General features: G+C 36.7%; 1 protein-coding gene across 1 annotated transcript in view; it reads right to left on the bottom strand.

Annotated features, from left to right (window-relative positions):
• dnah3 (dynein axonemal heavy chain 3) overlaps positions 1-11,347 on the bottom strand; it is a 31,494-nt gene extending 20,147 nt beyond the window's left edge. Inside the window, exons 1-24 of the mRNA XM_032581493.1 lie at positions 11,330-11,347; positions 10,501-10,602; positions 10,208-10,419; positions 9,946-10,111; positions 9,658-9,853; positions 8,947-9,142; positions 8,475-8,600; positions 7,055-7,241; positions 6,693-6,872; positions 6,452-6,582; positions 6,265-6,370; positions 5,087-5,265; positions 4,829-5,013; positions 4,503-4,626; positions 3,068-3,221; positions 2,795-2,939; positions 2,442-2,653; positions 2,203-2,294; positions 2,004-2,118; positions 1,677-1,793; positions 1,307-1,486; positions 1,095-1,231; positions 801-1,002; positions 625-717 (exon numbers count right to left, since the gene is read on the bottom strand). Coding sequence (XP_032437384.1) covers positions 625-717; positions 801-1,002; positions 1,095-1,231; positions 1,307-1,486; positions 1,677-1,793; positions 2,004-2,118; positions 2,203-2,294; positions 2,442-2,653; positions 2,795-2,939; positions 3,068-3,221; positions 4,503-4,626; positions 4,829-5,013; positions 5,087-5,265; positions 6,265-6,370; positions 6,452-6,582; positions 6,693-6,872; positions 7,055-7,241; positions 8,475-8,600; positions 8,947-9,142; positions 9,658-9,853; positions 9,946-10,111; positions 10,208-10,419; positions 10,501-10,602; positions 11,330-11,347 — 3,555 coding nt within the window. The remainder of the gene's footprint in view (positions 1-624; positions 718-800; positions 1,003-1,094; positions 1,232-1,306; positions 1,487-1,676; positions 1,794-2,003; positions 2,119-2,202; positions 2,295-2,441; positions 2,654-2,794; positions 2,940-3,067; positions 3,222-4,502; positions 4,627-4,828; positions 5,014-5,086; positions 5,266-6,264; positions 6,371-6,451; positions 6,583-6,692; positions 6,873-7,054; positions 7,242-8,474; positions 8,601-8,946; positions 9,143-9,657; positions 9,854-9,945; positions 10,112-10,207; positions 10,420-10,500; positions 10,603-11,329) is intronic.
• Between the last annotated feature and the right edge of the window lie 1,453 nt (positions 11,348-12,800).

Consider the following 12,800-nt stretch of genomic DNA (forward strand, 5'->3'; position numbering starts at 1 on the left):
TTCCAACTGTAATTCCTTGCTTTTACAAACAATATATTTTAAATTTAGTTCAAATGCAATGAACAACTCATTCTTGATTAGAGTATTCATCAAAACTTGAATTTGTTTTGTGGTGAAGCACAGACATTTTGGATGTGAACTTTGACCTACAGAATTGTCCGTCTTCCAGGTCAATTCAAATGGCCTCATAGATCATAGGTGCTTTTCTCTAAAGCTACATCCGATCGGTCTGTAAACTCTCTCTACTGCTCCACCCAGAATTTGTTTAATTGAATGACTCAACAAAACTGGTTGACTGATTTATTGCCATAAACATAATATCTTGTTGTTATAAAAACAGTTTACATTTTTCACCCATTCATTGTCTTATCAGAAATTTAATTGTGGAGATAACATGTTCAGGAGACAAACCCAGATCTTCCTCTCTCTAGAAACACTATCCAGCTCATTCACATTGAATCCCAGGGCATTACCAGACTACCTGCAAGTTCTGAGTCTGTAATGGGGTCTCCTCCCAGTGAACCATGCTTATAAACCCTCCAAAGCATGACACTCAGCTCTTACTTACCAAGACACAACACAACTTGAATTAAACATGCAGGATAATGTAATATTTACAGATACCTCTGCATACTGAATCATTCCTTGATAGATGACATGTCGAATGCTCTTTAGCATAAGACTCTCCACCTCCAGCAGCCACTTCTCCACCATACCCTAAAGAGTAACAGCAACACAGCCCAACATGAATGAATCCACCATATTGTTTTCTGTGAGAAACATAAAGAAAAGTTCAAAACCTTTGCGTGGGCCGGATAAATATTGTTTGTGAAGGGCACAGTTTCCTTCTCAGAGCTGATCATGCCAGTAATCACCAGTTCCTTAGTAAACTCTAGTTTTGCTATGCCCTCAAAGCACTTCTTCAAGTGGGGTTGTACACGCAAAGGATCTTTGGTTTGTGACAGAATTTCTAGCAGCTCATCGTTTGAGAGAAAGAAGAATCTGAAACAACACAGAGAATGACACTATGGACATTTCTTCCTTAAGGTGGTAGCTGTGAAACAGAGAAAGAAGCAACAGTTGGGAAGCAAAACCTTGGGAAAAACAGCCTCTTCATTTCCAAGTAAGCATTGAGGCCTTTCTGAATATCCTCCAGATAGTCATTGGACTGCTGCAGTCGTCCCAGCATGTTGGGCTGGCCTGTTGCCACTAGCACATGTGTATCTTTAATCTGATCAGATGCAAGTGAGCACAAGATTACTGGGGCAAGTTAGAAATCATGGGTACTGCTTTGCAAATCTCTTACAGCTTCAGCAAGTATGTCCTTCCAGTATCTGTCCACAATAGCAAATTTGCGGCCTTCCTCGGGCATTTGGGCGATGATGTCCTCCGAGCTGAAGATGGGCTCCAGATAGAGCCAAGTGATCTGACATTTCAACATGGCATCCAGAATGTCCTGCATACTTAGTAGCTTGTCCTCCCATGCCTATAACAAAGGAAGTATCTGTGAGCAAAGGGTAATTAAAAAGAAACAAATCCATACACCCTTAACGTAGCAATTGGTCAATATCTTGATTCACAGACCTGTATGCCACCTGAAGCACAACATCTGATCTTGGCAAGGATACAGTTTCACAAAACTGATTACCTGTAATTATGCTGTTCCCATATCTTACCTTACATTCAGCTTCTATTGGCTTAATAAATGGTGAGCCTCGCATGGTTTGTGTCTTAATGATATGGTCATCAAGGAGGACTTGGATATCATCTACAGCTGACACAATTTTAGTATCCTACAATGAGATATAAAACTGTCTGAGTAAAGGTTAATAAATGAAAAAAGTAATTTCATAGAACATGATTGTAATACTGTTCACAAACACTTCAGATCCAATCATTCACAAAATACATGTATTTTGCTTTAACTGCTGCATAATACACAACACAGAAAAAGATTAAACATGTCAGGTCAAGCCATATCTGTGTAATTTAGGCTCTCTTACAGAATCTCTGTACGCAGAGAATGAGAAATGCAGGTTAGCCCATTCATTTTTCATCTTGTCCATTGATTTCTCCAGAGAGTACTCTTTACTGGCTGTTGCTCCTATCTCCTCCAAGCTTATTGAAGTTAAAAAGATTAAAGAAAAAAGTCAACAGACCGTTTGCCAAACTCATAAGTCATTTGAAGTGCAATATTCATACTCTTTGGAAAATTGGGAAAGCCCGAGGTCCAGCATGCTCAACAGTGTGTTGTTCTCCTCAGGATTGACTTCGAAGCCCAATATGCTGCTAATCTACAGTCAGACACAAGGAGTCGTGAATCATTCCCATCAACTTTGCTGATCATTTCAATGCAAGACACTCCCAGATCCCGACACTGAAACTACAATTCTGACCGAGTCAGCTTGCCTGATGAAGCTAATAAGGTTTAAGGCACCAACCTTCTCCCAGTGGCGACTCTTAAGACCGGGGTTACAGATGGTCATCATGACAGGCACGTGCTGCTTGAAGCGGTCTATCCTGTTTTTGAAGGTATTGGCAACAGAAGAAGGCCCGTGAAAACTAGAAAATGCCTTTATCAGCTTATGCATTGTCCTCCACATGATGTCAAGATCATCAGAGATTTTCTCAGCGTCCAAGCCCTGGAAAGGACCTATAGTTAAAATCAGAACAGATGAACAACTATATGAGAAAAATGTTTTCGTCACTTAAGCAAATGAGAGCACTTAAGACTATGCTCGCTGTGGAGAAAAAAAAAATCATGGGTGTCATTTGCTTTGTGTAAGTTGCCTACCATGCAGCCACATTTCTGACTTGCTCTCGAAGCTGAAGGCTGTGTTCCATAGCTGTTCGTAAGGTTGTTTATCTGCTATAAGTATTTGGAGCAATGGAAATTCGCTCTGGTCCCTCTCAAGCAAAGACTGCTCCTTATTGATGTCCTATTTGAAAAAACAACAACAACAAAATTATCTCTGTTTTTATTTTTTAGCTAGACTTCATTACAATGCTTTCCAAATCACGACCATTACTATAGTTTTCTTTGCATGGGAGGAGTGCACTGTCTCACCTCCAGGTCAGTGACAGCTGCCTCCAGGTTGGCTGTGATCTGAGCGAGAGTAGCCACATTCTGCTGCATTTCTTCCATGTTCATCATCTCCTTTTTCCTAAAAGCCAGGATCCCCTTGTTCAACTCCTGCAGCCTCGTATCAAATTCAAAGACTCTGAGACATCCAGACAGAGATGATGCACATTTTAAGCATTGTACATACAGGGACAATGAAATATGTACACAAACTTGTCATCAATCTAAATGTCACGATTATTAATGATCATAGAATAAGCAACTTTTATGGATTTTGTAAATGGATTTTTTGAAAAAAAAAAGAAAAAAAAACTAACTTTGTGCTTGTTTTTTCTGAAGCTACAGAAATAATCTCCAAAATACAAACCTTCAAATATGACTAAAATTTTTTTGCTGTCCACTTGGACAAGCTAAATATCTTCTATGGAAAAGTTTTACAGTAAGACCAGAAAAAGATTGTTTTTTTAAAACAAAGAGTTGCCTCTGATTAGTAGTAAACCTAACATTAATCAATATATTGGGTGCGTATTGATGATTTTGATGACAGCGTTGGACAAGTTGCAGTTTTCATAGCTAGTTTTTATAATCGGTGACTGTATGATGCTTTTATGATGGAAAACACTTGTTGCTGAAATGTACCATACAAATAAACTTGAACTTGAACAAATGCAAAAAGTAAATTTCTGAGGAATTAAGATGAGGTCTTTATATCTATAAACACAGTACCAACTACCTGACAGGATAGTGCTGTGCGACTCTTTCAATATTAGTCCATGCTGTATTTGTTACTTCAAGGAACTTTACAAGAAAGCCCTAAAACTTCACCATTTTTAAAATTTTTCATTATTATCAAAAAAATTCAATTGACGTCATTGTATCTGGGAATTTGTATTTTGTTCATTGTAAGTTTGATCACTTTTTTTTGTTACTCCAAAACTTAAAAGAAGGAATATTTTTGCCAAAACATGAATGAAAACAAAGATTTTTACAATATATTTTTTAATCCCTCCAGGGGGTCTTTTGTGGGCTCTAGTGTCCCTTATATGAAAGTAGGCTGACAGGAAAGGGGGGAAGACATGCGGCAAATGTCGCCGGGTCTGGGAATTGAACCCGCGACGGCCACGTCGAGGACTCAAGGCCTCCAAACGTGGGTTGCGCTATCCCCTACGCCACCACAGCACGCCCCGAAACAAAGATTTTTATGCAGCAGGTATTTTTAACTCAAAAGCTAGAATTGCTGGTCGTGGAGGTAGCGCAGGGGAAAAGCGGGACACATGTAAGGAGGCCTTAGTTGTCGACGTCTTCCTCCTTTTTCAGTTTCCTGTCTCACAACTGTCTAATAAAGGCCACTAGAACCAACAAAGACATTAAAAAAGAAAAAGAACAACAATTCTTGCGAAGGATGAATGGGTGGAATAACCTCTCTTGGAGATGTTCTTCTGCCTGTTCTCTCAGGATTTGCAGATGTAATCTGCTATTTTCTAGTTTTGACACAATCCGACGGGGCCAGCAGAACACACAGGTGTTCAGATTCAAGTCAAAAGCTAGTGTAGGAGAGACCAAAGAAAAGAAACAATGACAAAAATGTACAAACAAAAATTGTTTCATTTTGCAATACATTTGTTAAGAATTTAGTCAAGTATTATCTTGGGAACAAAGAAAATACAAAGAACAGTTAATATCCAAAAAACAATTCACATTTAGGTATGTTATATGCTATTTTATTAATTTTATAATACCATATACCTGACTGAGTAGCATAGTCCATGAGGAAGCTGAGACGGTCACATGCATCTTCAATCTCCTCTATTATTTTGTGAATGGTGTAATCCTGGCTAGTCTGGACGTACTGGATGAGGGTCACTAACTCCTCTGTATTCTTAGGGCTAGTTTTAGCAATGTTTGTAATCTCCTCATACTTTTTGCAGATGCTAAGAAAAGAGAAAAAGCTCAAAGGTTGTTTTTCCAATACCTTAAATTTCAGCTCTCAATTTTTGTTCCTACTCTATGTTGAGCCTCCGGTTCTCATCCATTTCAAACGTGACAATCCTGGCAATCAGTTTGTTTGCGCAGTCACACAGGTAATCATTCAGGTCCCTGGCATTCAGGCAGAACATGGACAGTGGCACTGCGATGCGGAGTGAAGCTATATCCATCCATATATGCATGATGCTGTCAATTTTCTGAGGATTCATGCAACAGGAGTTAGTCTTGTGAAAAACTAACAATGTCATGTTTCAGATCAAACAGACCTCCAATAAGACAAAGATAACTTCAGTAAATATAAATTGACTTAAATCCATTTGATTACACACACATACAGTATATATATAAATATATATATACTCTGTAACAAATGGGTGTAAAACTACAGCATGAAAATACTGTAAGGTGGCTGGGTTTTGAAAATACAGCTCTTTACTGTGATCTGAAATGCGTATGGAAAGTATATGGGACGTGATTGGACCGCTGGTTCACGTGCGGAAATTTACAGCTGTACTGTAGATTTTTAATGTACAGTTGCATTGTGGGATTTTTACCGGCTGGAGGCGAACGTTCACAGGCTACAGGGCGGGGCCAACAATGACTTTCACCTGGTAAGTACTTTTTAAAAAACATTGAATTGCAGTTTTGTGTTTGAAAATATTACTATACTATATATATATTACTACAGGATTACTGTAATTTTATTATGATAAAAATGTGATGAAATCACAGTAACCATGTTATATAATTACCGTGCTATTTTAAAGAAATTAAAGTAACACTAATCAAATTACAGTAAGACAGTAATAAAAATTACAGTAAAACTGCAATAAAATCACAGTACAACTGTAATAGAATTACAGTAAGGTTACTGTAGAGTTACTGTAATTTCTTTACCATAAAAATTACAGTAACTGGCTGGCAATCCTGCTGCCAATAAGTTACTGTAAATTCTACAGTGACGTTTTGTTTGTTTCCAATTATAGCTATGTTAGGTTTTATTGCTTCTAACACTTAAGTGAAAACAATATGTAAAAGCTAATTTTGTGTTTGCTGAAGTTATCATTTTCTTATCTGTAGCATGTAATAGAAAAAAATGAGTAAAATGACAAATATTTTTCCACATCATAGAGAATTATAAAAAAAGAACAACAAGAAAGGAAGCGGGAAATAATGCAGGTTTCAGACTGAATTACATTGGCAGAATCTTGTAAAGAGTGCGTCTTTGTGAGAAATTCAGAAATTTTCTCATCTGATGTATTGTCAAGGAGATTCCTGTATTTTTCATATAAATCCAGATACCTAAAGAATAAAATAAAAATGTTAACAACTTCCATACTCTTCATACCAAGCGAAATTTAAAATCTGGTCATGTGTCATTACCTTTGTGGACCAACTGTGTTCTTCTCGAAAGCTTCTTTGACTTGGGCAAGTATGTCTTTGACCAATGACTCATTAGGTCGGACAGTGCGTAGATACTGGCTGTCAATATCAGCAAACAGCTTACATTCCAGCTAGTCAAAAAACACAATACATAGTATTAATGTATTTTATAAAATCTCACAGAGAAGTTGAAAAACGCAAAAACAGTAGGGACATGTACAAATCAATTGAAAGTTTTTACTGTTAATAGATCCTGTGCACTTTTGATTATTTGCATAAAGGCTCGCCGAATGACGTCCCAACATTCCTGGAAGCTGGGAGAAAACTCAATCTCAGAATTTTCCACTTGTAGTTTAACCAGCAAAATTTGAGAATGAACAAATATCAGCACATCAAAATCTCCACTGAAGTCATTCCCCTCCTGGGAAAAAAAAAAGAAGAAAAATAAATAAATCAGGAAACGCTCTACAGGAATAATAGCTCTGAAAACGCTCATGTTAACTAACAATCCTAAAAGAAAGCAGCATGTGTGCGAACTTTATTTTTGAAATTTCAAGCATCATGTTCCAAAAAAAAAAAAAAGAAAATTCAAAAAGTCCACACCTTGTGTCTCAAGAAAAATTGTAGCAGATCCTGTAAGGAGTCTATGACCAGGCTTCGAAGTTGCAGTGACATGAGTGCAGCCACGCAGTGGAAGAACTCGGCAACAAGGACTGGCTCACTCTCAGGTAAAAGGTCCACCCACATGCTCTCATGCATAACAAAAAGTGATACACAATAAGGCAGCCACCTTAAAGAAAGAAGACATTTCTGTTAAAGTCTAATTAGAATTATCTTGATCTCAGTTATCAGAACATATTTTAGTGTCCAGAAACATAACTTTATTTAATTTATCAGGGAATATTTCTAAAGAGATTTATTTTCACTACAACATAATCTGCCATCAACATCAATAATCCAAATCTGAACAGTGTTCATTTATGGTTGTGTTTGTTGAAGGAATACGTACTCATGATAAAAGAAAACGGAGATGATAAATATTATTTATGAAGAAAGTTTGTCTGCGACTTCACTTTCTTAATATTTTGCATCAAATAACCAAAATACTTTAATATTTTTCTTAAACTGGCCTTAAGTTTTATTCAAACTTTAGTTTTCTCCTTTCTTAATTTCACAGAAATTATTTTTTAATTCTGGCAATGAAAAACTAACCTACATCAAGCAACCTACTTGTTGTTACTTCATAATACTCCTTTTCAGACTCACAGTCACTGAACAAGTGATGTATTTACATACATTTGAGTATGTATATTTGGTAATTAAGTATTGTATTTACACTTAGAAATATGAAAGTTTTACTTTATTATTATGTTTTGTCGGTGAAATGTCTGTGAAATGAATTCTCATTATCAAGCCACATTTTAAAGGATTAATCATCTCTGTATCTGTGTATAAATATGCAGACAAATTTGAAATCATATAGAACAGAGCCAGAACAGAGTAAGATTTTTTAATTATGCGCTAATTCATGCTCGTTTCCCATACATAAAATAGATTAGAGGTTGCAAAATAGTGGAGATATTGCAGGGCTATTAATGTTTTTTGCGATGCAGTCTATTTGTTGGTATTTTATTGGAAGCATACATGTTCCAAAGACACATAATTTGTTCCCATTTCTTTCAAAGCCCTAAAAATAAAAGTTTGATAGTGGTTAAGCAACATTCTTGCCGATTTTCTGGAAGTAACTGTCTTACAGTGCAGCTGCACAGGCAGGTATCCACAGTTTCTACAAAAAAATATATTAAACACACTAATAACTTAGAAATAAAACAGTTTAAGCAATTCAGTGAAAACCAGTCTGACATGTGTCTGACAAAGTGGAAAAGATGGGAACATCAGGCTTCATGTTCAGTTGGATTCCCCGGCAGAAACTAGCAGATGTGAAATCCAACTATGCCGATTAACTCTGGACATCAGCCAGTAGTGCGAGAGGAAGACAGCTTATCCGACAGGAAGTACTCACCCTTCATCCAGTTCCTGTCTGGTGGCTTCGCACTGTTTCTGGATAAAGACAACAAACTCAGATGGCGAAAGAGGGAAGGTGGTGGAGAACAGGTCTGCCATTTTCACAAATCTCAAGGATGAATAGCTGAAATAAGAAATATGAAATGCATCAACAGTGGAACAGTGAAGAAAGTAGTAAAAATTGCATTACAGATAAAGAGTTATTTTTGTTTGTTTTTTCACATCATTGAAATTTATCAAGATAACAACGAATCAAGTTTCTTATCATAAGAAATGTTCACAATAAATGATAAATGACATGATAAATGCCCAGTTTGTAATTACATTCAGGTCATTTATTATGATTCACATGCCACTTTTACAAGTTACAGCTGCAAGTCGAAGTAAGCATTACACTTACTAAATACGTATTTTTAATGCTTTAAAAAATCATGAACTACACAAGCCAATAAATGAACAGCTTGCCTTACCGTTCTATCCAGATTTGCTGTAAGAGGCCCATAAAAGGACACACATTAAAAAGATGTTGCATTTGCCACAGTTTGGCGTCCCTGTAGCTAACAGCCCAGGGAACTGGAGGACGAATCACCCTCCTGGGAAAAGGTTTTGGAATGTTGTTTATTGTCAGTCGCTGGCCCTCAGATGGGTCCATTAGAATGTAGTCCACTGATGAAAAAGAAGATCAAAGCATTTATTACAATGATTTTGGAAGGTGTTTCGTAATTTATTACTGTCAACCTTGTCGGAAAATGGACTACGTACTAATAAAGCCAAACATGACCATTAGGCCGCAATTCCAAAAGTTAAGTTTGGCACAAACATTATACTGAGCGATACTTAAAACCAACACGATGACAACAGTAACATCTGGTGGTGGTAGCATCATGCTGTGGACATAATATTTTTTTCTAGAGATGGAAAGGCATTGTCAGTCTGAACGAAATTATGAACAGCTTCACAAACCAGTTTGTGAAGAAAAAAAAACATACTGCCAAATTAGAATGCACATACATATTGTTTTTCCCCTTATAAAATATTACTTTGTTTTTCAGTTATGTGCACAGGATTTGTGTCATGGTACACAACATTTTGGATGAATTTATCAGTGTTCCCACTTTCTACGGTACAAAAATCTAGCATTTTATCAGCACTATATACACTGTAAACACGAACAGTTTTACCTATGCTCTTCCTGAGGTTGAAGTAATAACCGTCTTCGACCTCCTCTGTCAAGTTTTTCCTCAGGGTTCGGATGGGTTTTTTCACACCCTCCTCTGGCTCAGGAGGCAGCATATTCTTAATGTTGACCATCGATTGCTTTGGGTAGGGGGCCAACATGTAAAAGGGGACACCTCTTTTGACATAGTATGTATACCTCTGTGTGAGAAAAGTTTAGATTGCCAATGAATTCAAATCAAATACAGGAGAATGATCTCTAGAGGTCTGTGACTTAATTCACTGCTTCTTACCTCCAGGTCACTTTCACTGTATTCATTCTGAGCATTCTGAGTTTCCTCCTGCTTGTACATGATGACAAGCTGCTCAGTAGGACTCATTGGCGGGCTTCTGTATATTAATGACTTTCTTCTCTTGGATTTTGGCTGAGGGGGGGTAGGTGGGCTGCGCGGTGGCCTCCTGTGAAAATCACAATCAAACGCATGAAATTCTTCAAGTTAAAGAATGCGGCACGCGTGAAACTTCTTTTGCAACGTGTGCGGAGTGTACTATTACGCTCTCTTTGATCCAGTTGCCGTTGCCAAGGACTTGCATGATGGATGTTGCCTGCTGAGGTTGTCTATCTTCAAGTCCTGCGCCTTGGGGCTGTAGTTGTTTCCGATAGACTCGCAGGGAGTGCGGTGGTGCCGTTGTTCTTTAAACGGAACAGCCACACAGCATGTATTGGTCTGAATGATGGGTGGGTAGTGACTATGTCTTTGTACCACCTGATAGAGTAAAATGACAGGAGTTCAATGAACATAAAAACTGAACTTGCTAAGAAGTAAAATGGAGTTTGACAGTCTTACTTGATATAGGTCTGATGGATCGGCAGCACACTTTTCAGGCAGGGGAGGAGGGAAAGGGTGGCCGATAGCCTGACCCAAATTATAGAGGGAGTCATCTTCCATCTGTGGGGATCAGGAAAGGAAGTGCAACATTTGTATGTTCGTGTTAACCATAGTCTCCAAATGTGAATTACAAACAACTGTAGAATTTCAATAAAGTGTCTTGGAGAAGTATTCACATCCCTTGAAGCTTTTTACATGTTATTACATTAAAACAATAACATTGAATGCCTTTTTTGAGATCGTAAAAATCTCAAAAATTTTTACGATTTTTGAGATCAGATGATGATGATCAGATCAGATGATGATGATCATCATCTGATCTGATCATCATCTGATGATCAGATCAGATGATTATGATCTGATCATCATAATTATGATCAGATCAGTGATCAGAAAACAAAGTTTACAAGATCTTTTAAAAATAAAAATCCAATAAGTATGGTGTGCACCTGTACTTAACTCCCTTTCACTTTCTCACATATATTTACAGTTTAATTAAAAAAAAAAAAAAACATGTATCCTTTGGTGTATTGCATAACGTAATCCAAAAATGCAATAAGTTTGAAATTACGAAGTCACAAAATGTGAAAGGGTTCAAGAGTTATGAATGCAACTTTTGCAAGGCATGTTATTTTTCTGCAGAAGTTACGGTTTACATACATAAACTTTAGATAACCATGTCAGCAAAAATTGTTGTCTTTTATTATTTTTCCAAAATTCTGACTGGGAGTGAATTAAAATGTGGAAAAAGATGGACAACTCGTCAGAAAGAGAGTCAAAACCTTACCTGCTGAAGTCGCTCCATTATTGTTCAGTTTCAACAAACCTAAAGGGGAAAGAAAATGGACATGTTATAACAAAATTCCACATCACGTCGGACTTTTTTTTCTAATCTAAATTTATTACCAAACACCTGTGCACTTTCTTCCGTGTGCTGCTGGTATGTTTTGTTACTTACAACAAGCGGAATAAAGCTCTACTTAACAATACATGACTGCACTCACCTGCTAAACATGAAACTATATCAATGTGCTGATATATTTTCTCTGCTGAAAACTTTAACCCGGGTAGTACCACCAGGTTGCTGTAAACAGAAACACTCGTTGGTTTCAAGCACTGTCGTCTCCGTGGCAACGTCAATTACCGTTTTTTTCTTCTTCCATAAAAGGACGATAGGCTAAAAACAGTGCAAGCGCTTGCTGAAGATTAGTATGGCTTGTTTATCAAATTATACGTTCTAAATTTTAAAAAAAGGAATAATTTCAAATATTTGCTATTTGGGGTTACTTTATAAATGCATGTAAAAATAAAAACCTAAGCAATGTCAATGTTTCCGGTTTCAAGAATAATGTTGTTTGCAACCGAGATGTTGAGATTAAGCAAAATTTAGATAGGTGTTCATCAGAAACTTGAAGCGAAAATGATAGTATTTCATAAATAATTTTATTTATATTTCATTTATTTATGACTATTATTTTTTGAAATTTCTAATTAGTCTGAAGCAGTGATTACGGATTCATAAATTAGCTCATGCATATTCCAAACCATTTTTGAATAAAAAAAAAAAGTGTTTTAATGTTTTTCCCGCTAAAACAAAAAGCAGGTAAAACGTAAAAACTGCTATTTAAAAACAAAAAAGGCTTTTACTAAATAATTAAAGAAGAATAATATATAAAAATTAATTACAAATGTACAACTTAAAAGTTATATGATTTATGTCATTATGAGAAACAATTTTTTAAAAAAAAACGTTTTTATTTGCTAGATCGTTCATTCCGACAAATATAACATTTCGCAGGCAAACTTTGTTCACATTTTCAGTAGCTGTAATCTTTTTTTTTTTCAGTAGCTGTAATCTGGATTTTACAATTTTGCTTCCTCAGAAAAAAAAAGAAGAAAGAAATGCAAGAAAAACTGTTAGTGGCTCGCAGCATCTTGAGTCACGTGGTGAGCCTTGGGCGTGGTTTAGTCTTAGTGCAGTTGTTGTCTCGGCAAAACGCGACAGGTCGTCGGCTTCAGAGTCCACCTAAGTTATTGGTTTTTATTGTTTTAGCCATGGTAAGTCTCTGTGCACAACATAGTATGCATCCTAGAGGTATAAATTGATTAAAAGAGCGTGCTAACTGGAGATTATTGGTAATAACGATGATATGCTAGCTAACCGATGCTAGCTAAAAACGGCGGAATATTTCCCCCTAGCAAATGTTAGCTTGACTAAAAACGAATTTAACCTATACTCAAGATTAGATTCGCCCCCC

Source organism: Xiphophorus hellerii, chromosome 13, assembly GCF_003331165.1.
Source record: "Xiphophorus hellerii strain 12219 chromosome 13, Xiphophorus_hellerii-4.1, whole genome shotgun sequence".
NCBI classification, from domain to species: domain Eukaryota; kingdom Metazoa; phylum Chordata; class Actinopteri; order Cyprinodontiformes; family Poeciliidae; genus Xiphophorus; species Xiphophorus hellerii.